At 52.5% G+C, this 18,715-nt stretch overlaps 1 protein-coding gene and 1 long non-coding RNA gene across 2 annotated transcripts in view; both read right to left on the bottom strand.

Annotated features, from left to right (window-relative positions):
* Nucleotides 1-18,715, bottom strand: part of LOC144584171 (uncharacterized) — a 294,410-nt gene that overhangs the window by 169,014 nt on the left and 106,681 nt on the right. The window lies entirely within an intron of this gene.
* On the bottom strand, nucleotides 2,034-9,543 carry LOC110072209 (low molecular weight neuronal intermediate filament-like). The gene is made up of 4 exons (XM_072979034.2): nucleotides 8,827-9,543; nucleotides 6,129-6,446; nucleotides 5,653-5,777; nucleotides 2,034-4,784 (listed from the first exon to the last, which is right to left on the bottom strand). Exons 1-4 carry the CDS (start codon nucleotides 9,502-9,504, stop codon nucleotides 4,511-4,513), a joined length of 1,395 nt encoding a protein of 464 aa, XP_072835135.2. The 5' UTR covers nucleotides 9,505-9,543; the 3' UTR covers nucleotides 2,034-4,510.

Genomic DNA, 18,715 nt, shown 5'->3' with positions numbered 1-18,715 from the left:
GCAGGATGGGGGTGGCGGCTACAGTTCCTGGCAGAGGTGTGCACAATTTGTGTTTTCAGCATGCCCTCCGGCCCTGGCTTTGCTGGAATTGTGCTGCTGGTTGGAAACAAGACCAAATCCTCCTCGGCCACGCTAGAAGGCAGCACTGGGTGTTGGCAGGACCCCAGAGGAGGCACAGAAGAAGGGCCAGGGCTCTCCAGCATGGATGGCGAGGGAGTTGGGCAGGTCGGAGGGAAGGCAAGGAGGTCGCTCTGCATCTGCTACTCCCGTTAATGACCCCCCTCGTCTGAGTACAGTCCAGCGACAAACATGTGACTTCGTTTTTAAACAGGCAGCTCCAGCGAGCGGCAACAATCCCTCCCCTTAAATGGTGTGTGTGTGTGTGTGTGTTCCAGTGGGCTGAGAAATGCTTTGTTTCAGATCTCCTGTCTCCATAAAAAGGGGAAGCTTTCTCTGACGGGTGAGCAGTCCAACTGAGTTCTGCTCTTCGAGATGAATGCTTGCCGTTTGCCTGGCCCCCTGGAAGTTTGGAGCTCAGGAAGGCTAAGCAGGAGGTGTGCAGGCAAGGGGGCCTTTGGGGAAGGCTCTTCCAGACTTCCCCTGCAGGCGAGACCACTCCTAGTCTCCCCAGAAGCCGTTTCTGCAGCCACATCACGTGAAATCTCTAAATTCGACAGAAAATGTATTATAATAAGAGGATTAATTATAAAGCAGAAAGGAAGTGAAATAAAAAATAAGTGTGGGGCATGTCCAATTTTTACCAGCGCTCTCTCCCAGGTTGCTCCACCAGCAGCGTCATCAGGGGCTACTTCCCACTCCATGAGCACCTGGAAATGAACCTCTGGTGCCAAGGATGTCATTGCCAGGGGAGGGATCATTTATCAGTGCAGCCTGAGCTTTAATTCCATAAACGTAGCAGACATTCCTCCCAATAAAAGCAGACTGCTGGTGTTTATCAGAGACTGGCTACACATGGCTTGAAGGCGGAGGAAGACAGAGCCGGTCCAGGCAGGGCAGAATCCAAATTTAGTAGAATCAGCTTGTAGGAATCGCTTGTAGGGAAAAGCTTGTCCCACCCCAGCCCCCCTCCGATTATAGGATTGACAGAACAAACTGTGCTGAAGCCATGCACACCATGCTTGCATAATTATACAACTATAATGACACTTCTGGCATCGGCCAGGAATTGGGTGACTCCGATTTTGTGGCGCCTCTGAAACCTCTTTATGGTTTGAATCGGAATGCGGTGGGAGCTAGCCAGGGTGCTGAATCTGATTTCTGCCCCTGAATAGCTCCTGGCACTTCTGGATTAAAATATGACCCAGTTCATCTCCCCCCCCCCTCAAAAAAGGAGACTACCAGCCTCCCAGTGGCCCCAATCCTGTGGGACAGAATGCGTTAGCATCCTTGCAAAAGATCAGGGCTTTGCTGCCATCAGCCTTTTGCTTAAAGTAAAGGGTAAAAGAAGTGGAGGGAGGAAACTGAGCCATGCCTCACTTCTGGCAAACCACCTCCCCTAGGAGCTCTGGGCTCTATCCTGGGGCCAAGAAGGCTCCAAGCAGACACCGGATGTTTTGATTTCAAGAGTTGGCACCCCAGCGGGAGACGTCTAGGTATCCATCTATGCCTTGGCCAAGGTTACCCCACCTTCAAAGACAGCCAGGTCTCCTCCTCTGGTCAGATGGTCCTGTCCACCAGCAGGGAGACTAAGAGGGGAGAAGCCCATCCCACGGAGGGAAGCCCAGGAGCCAGAGGGATAAATAGCATTACGGTAATCCCTTTCCTTTGCAACCCAGCACAGCGCAACTGAACCCCAGCCTCTGAAACAGGTGCACTGATTCTGCCAGCGCTAATTTGGAATTTGGAAGCCCTACGAATTTTCCATGGAAAAAGTCTGAACGCATCTCTTAAGGCTCATCTTTGAAGTGAAAGGGAAGAAATAAATGTTTCTTACAACTGGCGGCCAGGAGCCTTGGCTCGGAGTCACCGGAACAAATCTGCCCTCGCCATCAGACCATCACCAAGCCATCTGCTTGGGCTTTTCATTTCCACTTTATTTGCCTTCCAACTACATTTTTAAAATCCTCTAAAGTTACTTTATATAGATAAATAAAAGATAAATAAGGGGGGGGGGAGGCACAAGACATAGTTTGGAACGTGGCATCATGCACCGATCTCACTAATTATTAAATAAGCAGCATTTGAAAGGAGTGTATGACACACACACACACACCGCCATACATTCTCATAGCCTTCCACAAAGCATCTCCATGCACACAAACACAGAACCCTTCATTGTTTGGCCATGCAGAGAATTCTCTTAACAGCACCTGTGCTTCAGGATGCTTGAGACCTGGGACATGATCCACCAGGAGCATCGCTTGAGAGAAGTCCATTGCAAGGAACTCATGGAGTTAAGAAATGGTCAGTGCTATTCCTTCATCTTCTGTCTTGATGGCATTCCTCCGTGTTATGTGGTTGTTCCACTACCGTGGGAATTAAGGTGATGACATGATATTTTACCTTTTCAATGTGTGATATGATTTTATAATGCTTTATGATTATGCCATGTGGTATTCTGGCTGACATTTCAGTACAAATGTGAGCAAACAGATACATAAATATGTTTGTTTTTTTATAACCAAGCTTTTGGACTTCTACTGTAAGTTCTTCACACTGATACAAGCCTGATGAAGTGGTTTAATCCATGAAAGCTTGTTTATTATGTGATGATTTTTTTTTAGTGCTATATAACGGTATTGCCCATTTTTGCATTTGGATTTTGTTTCAACCACACGGCTGCCCTTTACTTCAAAGCTGCCTGTTTTAACTCAATTGTGAGATTCAGACTGAAATTGATCACCTTTTTTTAAAGCTGCTCCTGGAGAGGACCCTCGCCAACTAGTGCCCCTTTCATTAAGAGATTCTGAATTTTGGATGATGATGTGCTAACATTTTATCCCCATGTCTTCCCCCAGATGTGTAGCACAAAAAAGCCAAGATCTAAGGCTGGATTGTTGTTCTCAGGTGCCAGCTACCTCTTGCTCTGAACACAAAGGCTGATTAGCAAACTGTCTGGGGAGTTGGGGGAGACCCTTCAGAGCTGGCTTGGTTGCAGCCTGGATGGCAGGCAGTTTGTGTTTTTGATAAACCCTTTTTCTTAAAAAAAAACACCTGTCCTTGTCCTTTTAACATAGGCAAAATTTGGGGCAGAAATCAGTTCATGGTCTCATTGCCGTGTGAAGTATTTTGAATTTTACTGAAATGATGCACTATTTTAATGGAAAAAAAACATCCTTCATCCGGAAGAAATAACAGCAACATTTCAAACCCTCTGGATCAGTTCTAGCAGCACATCTATTTCAGTTCTGCAAATATCTAACCCTTCTGCAGGGCTCTGAAGTCACTACAGGCTTTCCATTCAAAATGCCAAGCAAAGCCATCCTACAAATTCTACAATGCACATTCCTCTGCTTAGGGCACCACCTCCGAGCCAGACTAGACACTGCATTCAAAAGTTGTGTCTGCAAGGCAAACAGCTCATCGTGGAAGAGAAGAGGGCTGCCGTGGGGGGGGGGGGACAGAAATAATAAGGAACTGGAGGGTGGTGGTGGTGTGTGTGTGTGTGTGTGGGGGGGGGGAAGTTAAGTGCCCAGATGTGGAGATATGCAGACAGACCGCTGTCGCTCTGGGTTCTTCCCTGCCTAAAGGCAGCCAGGACTACAGGCACCTGACAGCAAGGGCTGACAACCTCCAGAAGATTCAGGAAAGACAAGGTACAGACAGATACGATCATTAAAAGCTGCACAGATCTGTTAACACTGCCCATTTCTTTCAAGGGACTCATCCTCTATGCTGCACAGAAAAGATAAAAAACACCAATCCTCTGAAATGTTTTTTTTCCTTCCTTAATAAAGGATTATAAACACATCATTCCCACCTCTGAAAGACTCTAGCTAGATATGTCTTTCAGGGCTTGGCTTTTATTTAAAAAGGGAAACACACAGCTTCCCCGTTCCTCCTTCTTAAAAACAGTCCCAAAGAGGGGGCTTTGAACGATGGAGGATAAGGATGATAAGGGAAAGCAAAGACAGAGAGGCTCGGGAGGGGTTAAAGAACAGAAACCAGTCCTTTGGAGCCTTGTCCACGTGGGGTCATTTCACCAAGGAAGCTGGTGAAGCCCATGACCCGTGTCACATGCTTGGGATGCAGGAAGACTCATCAATCATCCCCCAATACGTTTCTCAGGGAATAATTCCTACTGAGCAGAGTTGGATGCTGGTGTTGCCATTTGGGTACTGAACAGGAGACTCGGGTTCAAATCCCCACTTGAGCTCTGAACCTCCCTCTCTCTGCCTAAGGATTGTTCTGGGGATGCAAACGGGGAGGAAGAAAACCAGGGAGACTGCCTTCAACTTACTGGAGGTCAAGGAGGGTGGAAATCTAACCAAAAAACCACAGATAAAATCAATCCACAAAATGGCAGGAGAGCCAGAAGCTTCAGCCCTGCCTAGTCCTTGGCCAGGCTGGTTTCTGACTTCTCGTCTCCGGAAGAGTCCTCCTCCACAGCCACGTCGGGCTCCTCTGAATCGCCAGGGTGGTGGGGGCGCTCCTCTGTTTCTCCTTTCTCGTCCTTCCTGATGGCAAGCGTGCTGCTGGAGAACCCCTTCAAACCTGACAGGGGGCTCGAGGAGAAGGGGATGATGAAGCCCAGCATGTGGCTGCTGCTGCTGCTGACGGCGCTGACGGTGCTCAGGCGGGTCTCCCCTCCTTCCAGCAGTTTCCTACAGAGGGCAGGGAGAGGAGACCAAGGAAAGCCAAGGTTAAATGAGCCCCACTGGCATTCCAGCAGGGATTCAGAACTGAGCGTTTGCAAACCCAGCTGAGATCTTGTTTTGTAAAGGAACCTGGTGGAACATTGCCAAGACTGGCCCTCAAAGGTGGGTTCCTGTAAAGAATTAATGCATCGACAATATTTAAAGAAACACACAACTTCTTTCCAGCTTTCTGGAAGCTGCCGGTGCCACACCAGGCTATTCTATATCAGCTTTTATAGACAATGCAGGGGGGGAAAAAAACCCAGCAAAGACTCTTGCGATGCCTTGAAAGATGAAAAGGTTTTAGCTTTCCTGGGCTAAAAATTGCACCTGAAGAGTAATTTTCCAGTGCATTTCACAGACACTTTGGGATTCATGAATAGAAGTCACTGAGACGACTAGATACTCAGCTGAGATTTTTAAAAAATATAGGAAACGCATCTGGAGCTGGGATCACACTGGGATTCGAGAAGTATGATTCTTAGGCACTCGGTACAGATTAAAAACCAAAAGCCCCTTTCCGCAGATGAGCAGAAATGTCCCACCTGGTCTTGCGCTGCTGTGGCAAACTCTTTCAATCTAATGAACTTCCTGGTGGATTGGGGCCCGTTGAAGATAGGGCTGGTGGGGGTGATGGCAGAAGGGTGGACGCCCTGCAGCTTACTCCTTTCCGGAATCCCAGTGCCGTGGGTTCTGGCCTCTTGCAACCACCGTTCCTGCACTCAAATGCATGCAGCTCCTGGAGCAGCAGCCCCCCCCATGACCACCCCCCCCGTGGCCCCCTCCCCAGCTGATCAGGGCCGCTATGCAAAGGACGCAAAAGGCCGAGCCCAACCTGTATGCTGCTATTTCAATATCAAGGGCCATTTTCACGTTCAGGAGGTCCTGATATTCCCGCAGGTGACGCGCCATCTCTCCCTTCGTGGTCCTCAAGGCGTCTTCCAGCTGGCGTATCGTGTCCTGGAAATGGATCGAGCCCATCGTCATCTCAGCAAAGGTGCCTCCATGGGCGAGCACCCGTGGAGGGTCCCAAAGCCCCTTCCCCACCCCCTGGACTCCCATCTTTTCCCCAAATAGAACGGGAAAGTCACTCCCAGCTTTGAAGAAGCCTCCTGCACCCCTTGCAAGGGACGGCCTTGGCTTTCCGCTAGACGCTGCGACGCCGCTGGGACTTCAGGAGCCCCGCTGGGACTCTTGACATGCTCTACCATTCCCAGTCAGAACAAAACAACTGCCCCCCAGAATCACCCGCTGGCCGGCCAGCCGGGCCCCACCCCGGCGTCTCTCCCGCCCGAGCAGACTCCCCCTCACCTGCAGATGGTGGTTCTCCTCGTGGCTGCGCTCCTCCGCTTCCTGCAGCTGCCGCTCGAGCAACCGGTTGGTGCTCCGGAGGGTCTCGATCTCCACGTTGTGCGCTTGCAACTGGTGGCGGCACTCGGAGAGTTCCTCCTTGGCTCGGCGGATGCCGTCGCTGCTGCGGGCGACCTCTTCGGCGAAGGTGGCAAACTTGGCTTTGTACCACTCTTCGGCCGACTGCTGGTTCCGAGCGGAGAGGACCTCGTACTGGGTGCGGATCTCCTGCAAGGCTGCAGTCAGGTCAGGTTGGCTGGTGTCGATCTCTACAGGCGCCTGGGGAGGAAGAGCCACAAAACCTCCTCAGAATAGCCCGAGAGGACTCCAGGGTTTATCACTGCCTTTCTCACTGAGGTAGCCTACTCCAGTGGCCCTCTGCGGCAGGGAAGGCAGGAGGACTCGATTTGAGGGTGAGAGAAGAAAACAGAGGCACAGCAAGTCAAGGAAAACCACTTCTCCACACAATTCATGCATTAACTTAAGGAACTCAAGGCCACAAGATACAAGCCTAGTGGATGTAGAGAAGACCTTTCACCAGCTATTAGGCATGGCATCCCATACACTCCCCACACAAAGACTGTATATCTTACAACCAGACAGCTTTCCACCATCACCCACCCCTTCAGAAATCAATTCTCAGTACTACAGCTATGACCACAGGGAAGTTCAATAAATACATTTAAGGCTGCCGTGGACACTAGCGTTCAGGACCATGGTTAGCTCTTGTAACGCTGAGACTAAACCCCAAAGCAGATTCAACATTCCACTGATGCCGGAGCCACCAAGCCTTCATTCATGGAGCCCCCCCCCCATGCTAAAAGCCACCAGCCGTCAACAAATGTTTAAGAAAACACCCAGCAGCACAATTTCAAGGAACTCCTTCGAAGCACAAATCAGCCAAAAGGACTTGCTTTTTAGCCACAGCGCACTAGCATTTATTCCCTCCTCGCTAGCAAAATATGACATTATCACAAGACATCCTCCAAGCCCAAGGAGTTTAAAACTCAGCAGCAGAGGAGAAGCCCCACAGTTGTGTTCTGAGAGGGAGCTGAAGGCATAGCCAGGAGCAAGAGAGAGCGCCGTCAGGAAGGACCTGCATGCATGCGCTAGGCCGATGGGGTGATGCTTCTCTGGAGTGTGTGAAGCAACGGAAAGACAAAACCCACCGCTCTGTAACAAAAGGACTCATGTGGGCAAGATGCAACACACACAAACGCACAAGTGGATGAGAATTACGGTCTTTTTAAAGCTCCCCCTGGAAGGGTCTGACATGCTCCCCTCCCCCCCCCATTTGAGCTGCTGATTTTGCAGGAAACCCCCTTGCCCTGCTAGACTATGGCTTTCTCAAGCAGCCGGCAGGAGGGGCGGGGCAGCCCCCCCCAGCTGCCAAGGTCACCTCAAAGGAACTGGGGGTGGCGGAACAAAAGAGATGCTGCCTCAGGCCCTAACGCGCCTCTCCAGGGGCAGCCCTGCCCAAGGACAGGCAAAAATCCATCACGGCATCCTGTGGGCTCTGTGAGCTGACCAGTGAGGAGGAGGGCCTTGGCCTCACCCACCGGGGTCAAGGAGGGAGGAACGGACCAAGAGGTCTGTGGCTAAGCTGGAGACGGAGCCTTTGCCTCCGGTCGCCCGGCAGAGCTTGCCTGAGCGTCACACCCAGAGGGACCAAGGGTCCGAGGTCCCCAGTTCCCCTTTAAAATCCTCTGCATCCCCCTCCCCCTCCCAAAGAAATCGGTTCCCTAGGAAATGGATGCAAATGCAAAAAGGCTGGATGGAGCCACAGGAAGGGGGGGGGAAGAGAGGGGGCTGCTGAGCTTCTCCCCCAAAGGGGAAGGGGGTCTCTTCCTCTCTCTCCAGACTTCACAGGCCATCAGCACCCCTGAAATGTGTGCTGCCCCCTCCCACGTTTTCTAATTAGCCTCAATGCCTAGGCTAGCCGGCAGCTCACGGGTGCAAAGCTGGGGAGAGGGGAGGGACCGCCGGCGGCCTCGGAAGCCGCCTCCTAGCCCACCGGGCACAATGCGCCCGAGATGCAGATCCATCGATGGAGAGACGCAGCTGCAGAGAAGGGCAGCTATAGCCCCTGAGGCTCTGCTCTTCTAGTTTCAAGCAAAGGGTGACCCAAAAAGTTTAAAACAGCCAACAGGGCAAGTAAACAGCCCAGGAGGGAGCCCGGTTGTCAGAATGATCACACCCTTCCCGGGCTTGCCGCTGAGACCTCGCCCACAGGCTGGTTCCCAACCGAGCCCTTAGCAAAAGAAGCTCACTCTTCGCCCAAGGCGGACGGAGGGTGGCAAGCTTGCTCGTCTAAGAAAGAGACTATATTTTCACGACCACCGTGCAAGTGGTTTCTGGATATGGAACCAGGATCTGACCGGAGAGGCAGGGCGGGTGTGTCTGGAGACATGTCGGTCTCTCCTCCCCCCCCCCCCCAAGGACCGGTGAGAAATATTGGCAAGGAGTCGCTCTGGGGTCCCCAGGATTAGCAGGGCAGCCCTGGGGATCGCGCCCCCCCCATCTCACCCGCTCCCCAAACTCTTTTCAGTTTCTTCTCTGGGGGAGCACGAAAGAGGCAGGAGAGACCTGGCCAGCTTGGCTCAACCCCCCCCCCACGGCCCCCTCCTCTCCCCTCCCCTCCCCGGCCCGTGGCACCGACCTGGGCCTGCTGGAGCTGGGCGCGCAGCTCGTCCACCTCTTGCGCGTGGAGGCGGCGCAGGAAGGCGAGCTCCCCGCGCAGCGCCTCCGCCTTCTGCTCGAGGCCGAGGCGGGCCAGGGCGGCGCGGGCGGCCTCGGTGCGCGCTCCGCGCAGGGCCCGCTCCGCCTCCTCCCGCCGCCGGGCCTCGCGCGCCGCCTCCCCGCGCAGCTGCTCGAGGGCGCGGGCCAGGCGCTGGCTCTCCCGGGCGGCCGCCTGGCCCTCCCCGCGCAGCGCCTCCAGCCGGGCGCGCAGCTCGGCCGCCTCCCGCTCGTAGAGCCCCCGCCGCCGCCCCGAAGGCTCGGCCTGGCGCCGCCGCAGCCCCGCCGCCTCGGCTGCCAGCAGCCGGTGGCGGCGCTCCAGCTGGCGCACCGTCTCCAGGTAGGCGACGAAGCGGTCGTTGAGGGCCCGCAGCTGCTCCGACTTCGCCTCCGGGCCCGGGGCGCTTGGCTGGGGCGGCGGGGGCGATCCCCCGGCCCCGGCCAGCAACTCCTCCAGCAGGTCCAGCGAGCTGCTCGGCGCCGGCAGCCTACGGGAGGCCGCCGAGAAGGAGGACGCGCCGAGCCTCGACGACGGCGAGCCCCCGCCGGCCCGCGGGCCGTAGGGCGAGGCGGGGGAGGGGAAGTCCCGGCGGGAGCGCATGGCCGGCGCGCGGGGGGGGGAAAGAAAGGGAGGCGGCGGCGGCGCGTCCCGGGGAGCCCAGGAGCGGCCCCAGGCGGGTCGGCCTCGACGGCGCGGAAGGGGCGCAAGCGGCGGCGGCGGCGGCTTTTCTAGCTGCGCCGGGGCCAATCCAAAGGCAGCGGCGGCGGGGGGGGGGGCAGCCGGGGGGAGGGTGGGAGAAAGAGGGCAGCCAATGGGGAAGCCGAACGGGAGGGATGCGCGCAGGCGGCGCTGCTCAAGGCCTGAGCTTGGTGGGCGCGGGGGCGCCTCTGCGTGCGCCAGAAAAGGGTCCCTGAGATCGCTCCGGAAAGCTCAGGCTGCTCCGGGAGGAAGGTGGACCTCATAACCGTCTAGGAAGGATGCTCAGGCGGGGGAAGAATGCGGGAAAGGGGAGAATCCCAGAAGGGACCGTGGCAAGGGGGTGCCCAAAGGCCATCTAGTCCAACCCCACGGGGATGTGGGAAATCCTCAGCCGGGGCTCCCCCGACGGACTGACATCCAATCCCTGTGTAAAAAACAGAAAGAAGTGGCTCTCCGTCGCGCGCCCCCCCCCCCAGCCGACAAAGCCCCCCCCCTTCTCAGGGCATTCTTTGTAACCTTGACTTGAAACCTCCTTTCTTGCCCTAGGAATACATGAGTCTGGGTCTGCAGAATCCAGAGCTGCGTGATCCTCTATGGACTTCCTTCTGAGTAAGAATGCTGGCAGATGCACAGATGTTAGGGACACCCTGCCTGCCCCCTAAGAAAAGAGAGAGAGAACTCGCCCCTCTTGAACTCTGCTATAGACTATTTTGGGGTGCAAAGGGAGAAAAGGGATGGGAGGCCCATCCCATCATCCCGCACCTCTTGTCAGATCCTGGGAGCTTGGCTGCAAAGCAGCACAGGAGGGTCCGAGGGGGGGCACCGGTTGGGCTCCTCACGGCCCCTCTCAGGAGGCTGGTGTTTGTGAAGCCCTGCAGGAATGGGCGGGGGGGGGGGCTGGCAGAAGTTCCTCCTTTAGGTTTTGGCCAGAACAGTGCTTGGGGCCGCGCTTGCAGAATAGTATAAGGGCCCAGGTGTTTTCTTATCGTTCTCTCGCCAGCCATGTGGGTCCCCAGCGCTCTTCCTCCTGGGGTCCCGGAGGCCCCTTCTGTGCTGGAGCCCCACACCTCTCCCTCGGTGCAATTTTCCAGGAGCCTTTTTGCACCACCGTGGAGGTAAAGATAGAGTAGCTGCACCCGGCTTTCTGGTGCCTAGCATTAAAAGCCATCCATCTGGACCTCAAGCATGAGTGTGTGTGTGTGTGTGTGTGTGTGTGTGTGTGTGTGTGTGTGTGCATGCACATGCGCAATGCATGCACTTCCTTTGAGAAGCGCACAAAAGAAAAATAATGGCCTTCATTTTCGCTTAACAGATGAAGTGGAATCAGATGTTATTCCAAAGGAAAAATATCAATACCGTTTTGAATAGGGGGTGAGATGCTGGCTGACGCCGACCCCTCTCCTCCCTCACCATGGTGTCACACCACCTGCCCATTCCTCCTGCTGCTCCCCGTTCAATTTCTGTGCCTTTGTCTGATAAATCAATGTGTCCTTATTTCAAAAGAAGGAACCACAAGCCACGCTGAAGAGAGAGACGTGCGAGGATCCGGCTGATGCGGAATCAGGCGCATCCGTTGCACCTGCTCCTGACAGTCTTGGTCTCTCTCTCTCTCGAGGGAAAAGGCAGGAGATATTTGGAGGTCATGGAAAGAGGCAGGCAGCTTCCCTTGTGTCATGAAAAAGTGCTGTAAAATGACCCTGATTCCCTTACCGAACCCCAGAAGAGTTTTCCCCAGCAGGGTTCCTTCATGTCAGGAATTCTGGAATCTCCTCAGGGCTTCTTCCTCTTTGCAATCACTTCACTTCTGGATCCCCCACTTTGTTTTTTGGTGCCCAAGACCCATGAAAGAAAAGAAAGGGAGAACAAAGGAGAGTCCATAGCAATATATATATATAGAAAAGCCTGTGCTGTCAGAATCTGCCCACGTTTGACAGTTCAGAGGTGGGCTTGAGATGCCAGACCAGGGGCCTCCAGGATTCAGCCTGCTGAGCCCCTTCCTGAATCAGGCTTCAGTCTCCGCACACAAGTGGTGATGGTGGAGGGTCTACAGCCCTCTCTCAAAGCCAAGGTGGGACCGTGATTTAACCTGAGGAAGGAACTCATGAATGGAGGGAGACGTTCAGCCTTCCAGCTGCCCCGGATGTTCTGGCCTCCATGTTCCCTTCACCTTCCGGGCACTTTCCTCCAACAAGGCACACTAGCGGGGTGGGGGGTGGGGGTGGGAGGGTTTCAGGGGACCCATGCGAGGAGTGTCCGGGGAGGATCCAGAGCCCGTTGGCCATGCTTCCCTTGAACCCTTTACACATCCCCTTTACTCATCCGCTTATTGAATCCTGGTTTCAGGGGTCGCTCGAGAGACTGTCAAGCCCAGCTTCCTGGCAAGACCGGATGTTCAACGTGCTCACTTTGTGCTCCGTTTACATCTCGGGTGTGAAAAGGTGGCAACTCCTGCCCTTTTGAGCTCACAGTTTATTTTTATGGCTGCCAGATTCCTGAGATCTGGCTTCGCTTTTGACCCTGTATAGCTGTCTTTCTGTTCCCTATCGAGGGATCCCTGGGAAACCTTAAGGGTGGCCTTCCCTTCTGTGAACTTGGTCCAGCTTCAGATTTGGCATCCGAGGACGTGGGGCCTGGCTGGCGTAGCTTCTGCAGCCCTGCCAGGGGAAAGAGGTACCATGGACAGCTCCCCTTCCAACAACCACAGGCATTCGTTCCCCAGGAGAAACGGGCAGAGCCGTCTTCTTATCTGTGTTTCAACTAGGTTGTTTTAATTGGACCATCTTCTTAAATTTTTTAATTGTTCATGTTTAGCATATTTTAATTCTATTTTTAATATCAGTATGCGTTATATATTGCTGCCTTTCCTCCTGTGGATAACTGTTAGTATCATTTCATTCTTTGTAAGCCTATTTGCTATTTGGGTTTGTAAAGTAGGATGAAGACTGTTGCATTCCCTAGCATGACTGTCATGATAACAACTCTTTAGCAGAATTGGTGGTTTCTTTAAGGACGACCAAGGGCGGGAGAGAGAGAGTTCTGACTTTGTCTGGAAAAAGTAGATTTTGAGGAAGGTGCTGGGGTGTGTATGTGTGTGTAGAGCAGAAAAGGATTCCAAAACAGGCACCGACACCCAGACATGACCTCACTTGCTGTCAGGCTGATTAATTTAAAAAGCGTCACTGTTAAAGCAACTGTGTCAGCAGGGAGCAAAATAGCTTTGCAGAAAGAGGACAAAGCAGTGGACTCGGCTCTCTTTGGTGCTGGGTGCTGTTTTTCTGCCAAGGAAGGACCAAGGGCTTCCTTCCCGAAGCACAGCATGGCTTTTCCATGAACCTGACCCTCCAGCTCCCAGGGCAGGCAATCTGTCCAGAGGGGCCACTCTTCTAGTTCAAGCACGGGGTCACTTCCTTGTCATCTCACTCATCTCTCAAAGCAGGGGGACATTTTATGCACAGGGACCAGCCATGGGGGAGGAAGCAGCCGACGACTCTGGAAATCCCCAGGTTCTCACCTTTGTCCGGCCGGCCTCCAAAGCCATTTTGCTCTCTCTCGGGGGATGGAAACGTTCTTGAGCAGCAGCTCTGGGACAGAATGGGTTCTACGAAGGCCTGGAATGGCAATGGGGACATTCACCTCCCTTCTCCCAGGGCTGCCACCCAGCTCTGCTGGAAATCTTTCTGCCCATCGGGTGACTGTAAATGTCAGGGAGAGCTGAGCTCATGGCAGTTTCAGACCACATCCTTTGCTCAATGTGTGGTGGGAGCGGGATCTTAAAAAGGAAATTAAAATAAATGAATGGCATCTTTTCTCTTCTGTGCTAGATGGATGGAACGGGTTGGGGCTGGGAGAGAGACCCGACGTGGAGAAAGGGGCGAAGAAGGCAACGAATAATGCTCGGGCTGTTCTCAGGTCCCAGGACTCCTCGTCAAGCAAGGATACAATGCGAACAGATGAACAAAAAAAGGGAATAGAGAAATATTTTGGTCTGTGGCCTTCTTTAAAGGTGCCAGGGCCCCTCCCCAGGAGGCCATATGGCCCCCATTGAGAAGAGCTGTTCTAGATGGTTAAGATGGTGGTGGTGGTCGGGAGAGTGGCAATCGGGTCCAGAGCATCAGCTGAATGCTTTCTATCACGGAGGTTTGTTAATGAAACTGAGCCCTAATTGGAAGCCAGGGAGCCCTTTGGTGAATGAAGGACTAGTTCTTTGACCGTCGGACATGGATCGTTAGGTCACATGAGACAAATTAATTGCCACCCATTAAGAAGCTGCAACTCCTCTTTCTCATAACAGAGCCCTTGCCTGGCCTGGCGTGCAACTTCTTAAGGGGCAGAAATCACAACAACATACTTATGCGGTACAGTTCCACTTTATATTTCCCTAGCAGCTCTTGTGTTTGTGTGTAACCTTGTACATACATGCACATTCACACTACCAGGAACCCAAATGTTGATTCTCCATTTCTCACCATCTCCTTGTACTCAGATTTACCTGCATACATTGAACAAGATCCATCTAGCTCTCTGTGTAATGGGTGTTACTAGAAGGCTTTCAAAGGCGTTGGTGCTGATGGTTCCCCCCACACCTCTTTTGATATATTTAAGTACATGATGCATACATGTACATATATTTTATACATATTGTGCTGGACTGAATAAATCAGGGACACCAGTCAAACTCCAGGCTGCCTGCAGCGCGAAGCCTTCTATAACTAGGATTTGGAAACAGCTGACTCTGAATTTTTCAGAGGGTCCAAGATTGGACCTGCTCTGGCATTTAGTCCAAACTTTAAAAATAGTTATCCAGGGTGCTGAGCTTATTTAGGCCAGGCTTCAGGACCTTCTACAGCATCTTTAAGGCTCATGCTAAAGGCTCGACCGCTGCCAGAAAGGATCCCCTCCCCAATCACACTTCACCTAAGGTCGGCAGGCTAGATACTGAACGCATTTCCGCACCTACATTCTGCAACAGGAGTAGCAAGAAATACCATACACGAATGAGTGCAGACTCATCAGAAAACTGAAAATTACAGGTGTCGCAGCATAATTTCATGCCATCCTAGAATTCTGGGCCCCGATTCTTTCCCATACGTGGATCAACTCAGAATTGATTCAGAAAATCAAGGTTGAAAAACTTGTGCAAATCTGAGAGAGGAATAAGGCCCCCCATTGAGCAGAATGTGCTGATCAAAGCCCATGACAGGAGTGGGTTGTAAGGCCCGGTGTTTGTTTTGTTGCACAAGAGTAACCTGGTTGTTGCTCTAATATGACAAACGTGAGATCTGTCATCTAACGGATCCAACCTGAAGACAATAAACCCAGATAGAACGAGTGTTTGCCACTCAGAACAAAGCCAAAGGGCTCCGGTGCGTGTTAATAGGACCATCAGGTAAGTTTTTTGAAAGGGGTAAGCAAGAAATGATTTTTCAGGATTCTCTTCCACTCCCTCATCACATTCACATACAAAATAAGGAGAGGGAAGCTGGAGGAAAAACGAGATCCTGAAACAAAGGAGGAATGTGCTGGGACTCCCAAGACAAAGCTGATCCCTCTTGCTGGAGTTCAGCACCCCCTGCCGGTTACAGGAGAGGAGAGAGAGACAGAGAGAGTGCCTCTTATATATCAAATTAGTGGTTCACCTCATGGTAGTTAATTCCACAGGGCTGCGTCCTTCTTGTCACATAGGCAGTGACTAAATAACTCCGCCTGCCCTAACCCATAGTTAATTGCATGTCTTCTTCTTGAAGACCTAACAAGCATTTCAATGGGTTTTTCAAGATCTTAACCATAAAGATCCCATTCACCGAAAGAAAAATGATATTCCGAAACTCTTAGCATCAGGCTCCTTAATTTCTTATTCTGTCAGCATTTGGGTTCCACAGGCCTCAAACTGCATTAAAATCCGGAATTATCTAAAAAGAAATTACATTTTCTCCCCCAGCAGGAGGCGCTATGGTTTGCTCTTTGAAAGCAACATCTGCGGAACAGGCCCGGCCAGCTGCAGGGCTGTGATGTTTTCGAGCTATGAAAGCAAAATATTACATCAGGAGTCTCAACGTTCGGTCTTTGGGGGCGTTGACAGTGGGATGGCCAAGTCGGGCGGTGAGCTCAGAAGGCAGGAAGCAGCCAACATTTATGAGCAGCGACAAAACATATGTGCAGCTTGCCCTCTCTGCTCCGGGTGGGTCCGGTGCTACTCACATGCCATATTTTCTTACCAGAACTTGGTCGTGTGTCAGAAAAGCAGCGCGTAACACATCACATGTTGCAAAAAGTACAGGGGAAATCTCAATGTTTGTGTAGGTGTGCGCAGTGAGGGATTCAAGCAAGGACGTGGTAAGCAGGACAGGGGAACGTCACTCTTCTCCAGGGCTGCCGAGGGGCTCATGCCACCTGCTCACTTCCGTCGGCTTTTCCACATTAAAATCTTAATAGGACAATATGGGGTGAATATTTCTCGTGGTTGTTATTGTATTGGGGGAGAGCCGTGATATTTTACTGAAAAAAAGAGTGCCGTGAAATAAGGACTCAGAATTGAGACTTAACTTCTGATAACTTCCCCTATGGCTTTGCTTTGGAAACATTTCTCTGCTCCCAGATTCATCAGTGGTTGGTTGGGGCAATACAACCACACACTTCCAAAACCACGTCTGTCAGTTCTGTGGGCTTGTTCCTTGGAGGTTCTGCAGAAAGATGCAGAATTGTGCCTGGGGTGTCTTTTTAATGATGGCGTGGTGATGCCCTGCCCAGATAATTAAGCGGGCGATTGTGACTTGGGAAACCTTCCACCAACATCTGGGCGTGTCGGAGAGAAGCCCAGCATCCAGGGGAGTTCTGCCATTGCGTTCAGTGGAAGGTCTTGTTTGCCAGCAGGACACGAGACTAAAAGAGAGGCCTGGGACAGAGAGAACCGCACAGGGAAAGGCCAGAAGTCGTGGCGTGAAGAAGACGGCACTGACTTACACGTCCCTTCAAATGAGATGCGTGTTCATTTTTGACCAGCAGGGAAATGGCACAAGGCATACAAAGGCTTTTGAGCCTTTAAAGTGCTTTCCTAGAGACCAGCTTTCATTCAGAATAAAAAAAGGAGTCTTAAAATGGGAGCTTTCAGACTCACCCGTTGAAAGGCCACCGGCTTACTCAGAGGCACAAAGTACCGTTTCTGAGCTTATGCACACCGTATGAAAAGGGAGCAGAGAAAAGAGGGACAATGGGGTTGGAAAAGGGGACCGTTATTGTATTACCGACAGCGGAGATAGACGATTGGCATAAACCTTCCGGCAGTGAGGATGCCATTCCGCTGTTCGTCCCCCCCTCCGGCACCAGGAGATAAACCAGCAGCCTTGTTCCGCAACCATCACACACTCCACCAACCTTTGTGTCGAGACGCTTGAGGACAGGTAGCCCATCACCGTGCAGTGCTGTGAAGGCCTGACTGACCTGGCGAGGGTGTTTCGCACTCCCTGCCTCCTGCTCATGGGTGGTGATGGGGAACGAGTAAGGGAGCACAGGCTTCGCTGGTGGAGCTGAACCCAGATGAGGAGGTCCGCCCGATTTGTGCCCCTGGAAGCTTGAGATGGCTTTGGCAGGAACAAGCTTGTGCTCTGGGCACACGGTATGCCTGGGGGGTCTTTCCCCCCCTCCCCACCCGTGGCTGCTGCTACCTGTGGCCTCGTGGCTTCATGAACGTATCAGGGGTGCCGTGATATCTCTTGGCCTGCCATCAAGAAGCAAAGGATTGGGCGAGTTGAAAGCAGACGCCACTCCTCTCAGCGTTTCCTGGGGGTTCCCGTGTGTTCCCAGGCAGCCTTCGAACCAGGCACCAGGTTTCCCTCTGATCTGCGTAAAAACTGATTCAGAGAATGGCTGCTCTGCCACCACTGTTTCACTCTTTTTTTTTTAGGCAGGGAAAGAAAACTTGGTAGAAAAGCATTAGCAGCTAATTAGCTATAACGAATTGTGTGCCATCAAGTCAATTCTGATTTATGGCAACCTTTTGCAGGGTTGTGGTTTCCCCTTCCCTTCCTCTAGGGGGCGCCCTGGGACTGTGTGTGCAGCTGGCCCAAGGCTCCCCAGGCTGGCTCTTCTCCCAGGTGATGCACAGCGGGGGAATCAAACTCCCAACCTCTGGCTCTGCAACCAGATTACCTAAACCGCTGAGCCCTATCCAGCCAGCTATTAACTGTTAATGACTTTTTATTGAGCAGTTCTTAAGCACGTCAACCACTTATTCAACTGTTGATCTTTTTCTGCTACCTTTCCTACTTCTAGACCAGCTTTGGGACCCTTTAAAGTGGCTCCAAATAGAACTCACAGAAAGAAAAGAGAAAAGGTAGCCTTCCCCAGCTTGCTTTGTCAGGACTACGAGATCAATCACGCTATCACCTGGCATCAGGTGTGCTGACTGAGGGGATGATGGCAGTCCTAGTCCTACGGATCTTGAAGGGGCACGAGATTGGGGGAAGGAAAATCGGGCAGTGCAACTGATGATCTTAAGCACCGGGAGAAAAACAGGCCAGGCGTTTGTCTCTTCATCCGCTCAGTCAACAAAAACAGACTGAGTCTCACACCTGTTGATCCATATTTTGTGTGCGCGTGTATGCACAGATGAAATAAGCAGTCGGGTCTAAATTCATGGTTCCAGCCCCAGCGAGAGGCGATGCAATGGATCAATCTCTGAGCGGTGAGTCAAGACTTGCCCACATCTGTTTGATTCAATGGGTCTCCTCCAGAGTGGACTTCCAGTGGGGGGTTTGTGCCTGAATGCCACTCCTACCGATGGGAATGGACGACCTGGCTTTGTTGAGCAGGTTTCCGGAGGAAAGGATGTGCAAAGCAGCACGATTGCTGGGAGGGATGGCCCCACTCCAAATGCATGACTCTCTCTCTGTGTTTCCATCCCCCCCCCCAGCATGTGATGCAACACCCTTTTCTGGTCAACAACAAGAGCAGGAAGTAAACCGGTGATCAGTGATCAGCTTCTTGGAAGGGTTGTGATGTCACAGGCTGTTTCATAGCAGCTGGAGTGTCTTCCTCCTCTTCCTCCTGGGGAATCAGGGCTCGGCAGAAAGGGCCATCGGAGAGCAACACAAGAAAAACTCCCTACCTTTGGGGG

Source organism: Pogona vitticeps, chromosome 8 (genome assembly GCF_051106095.1).
Source record: "Pogona vitticeps strain Pit_001003342236 chromosome 8, PviZW2.1, whole genome shotgun sequence".
Classification (NCBI taxonomy): domain Eukaryota; kingdom Metazoa; phylum Chordata; class Lepidosauria; order Squamata; family Agamidae; genus Pogona; species Pogona vitticeps.
The sequence above is the reverse complement of the archived record's forward strand: the minus strand, read 5'-3'. Positions and strand labels throughout refer to the sequence as shown.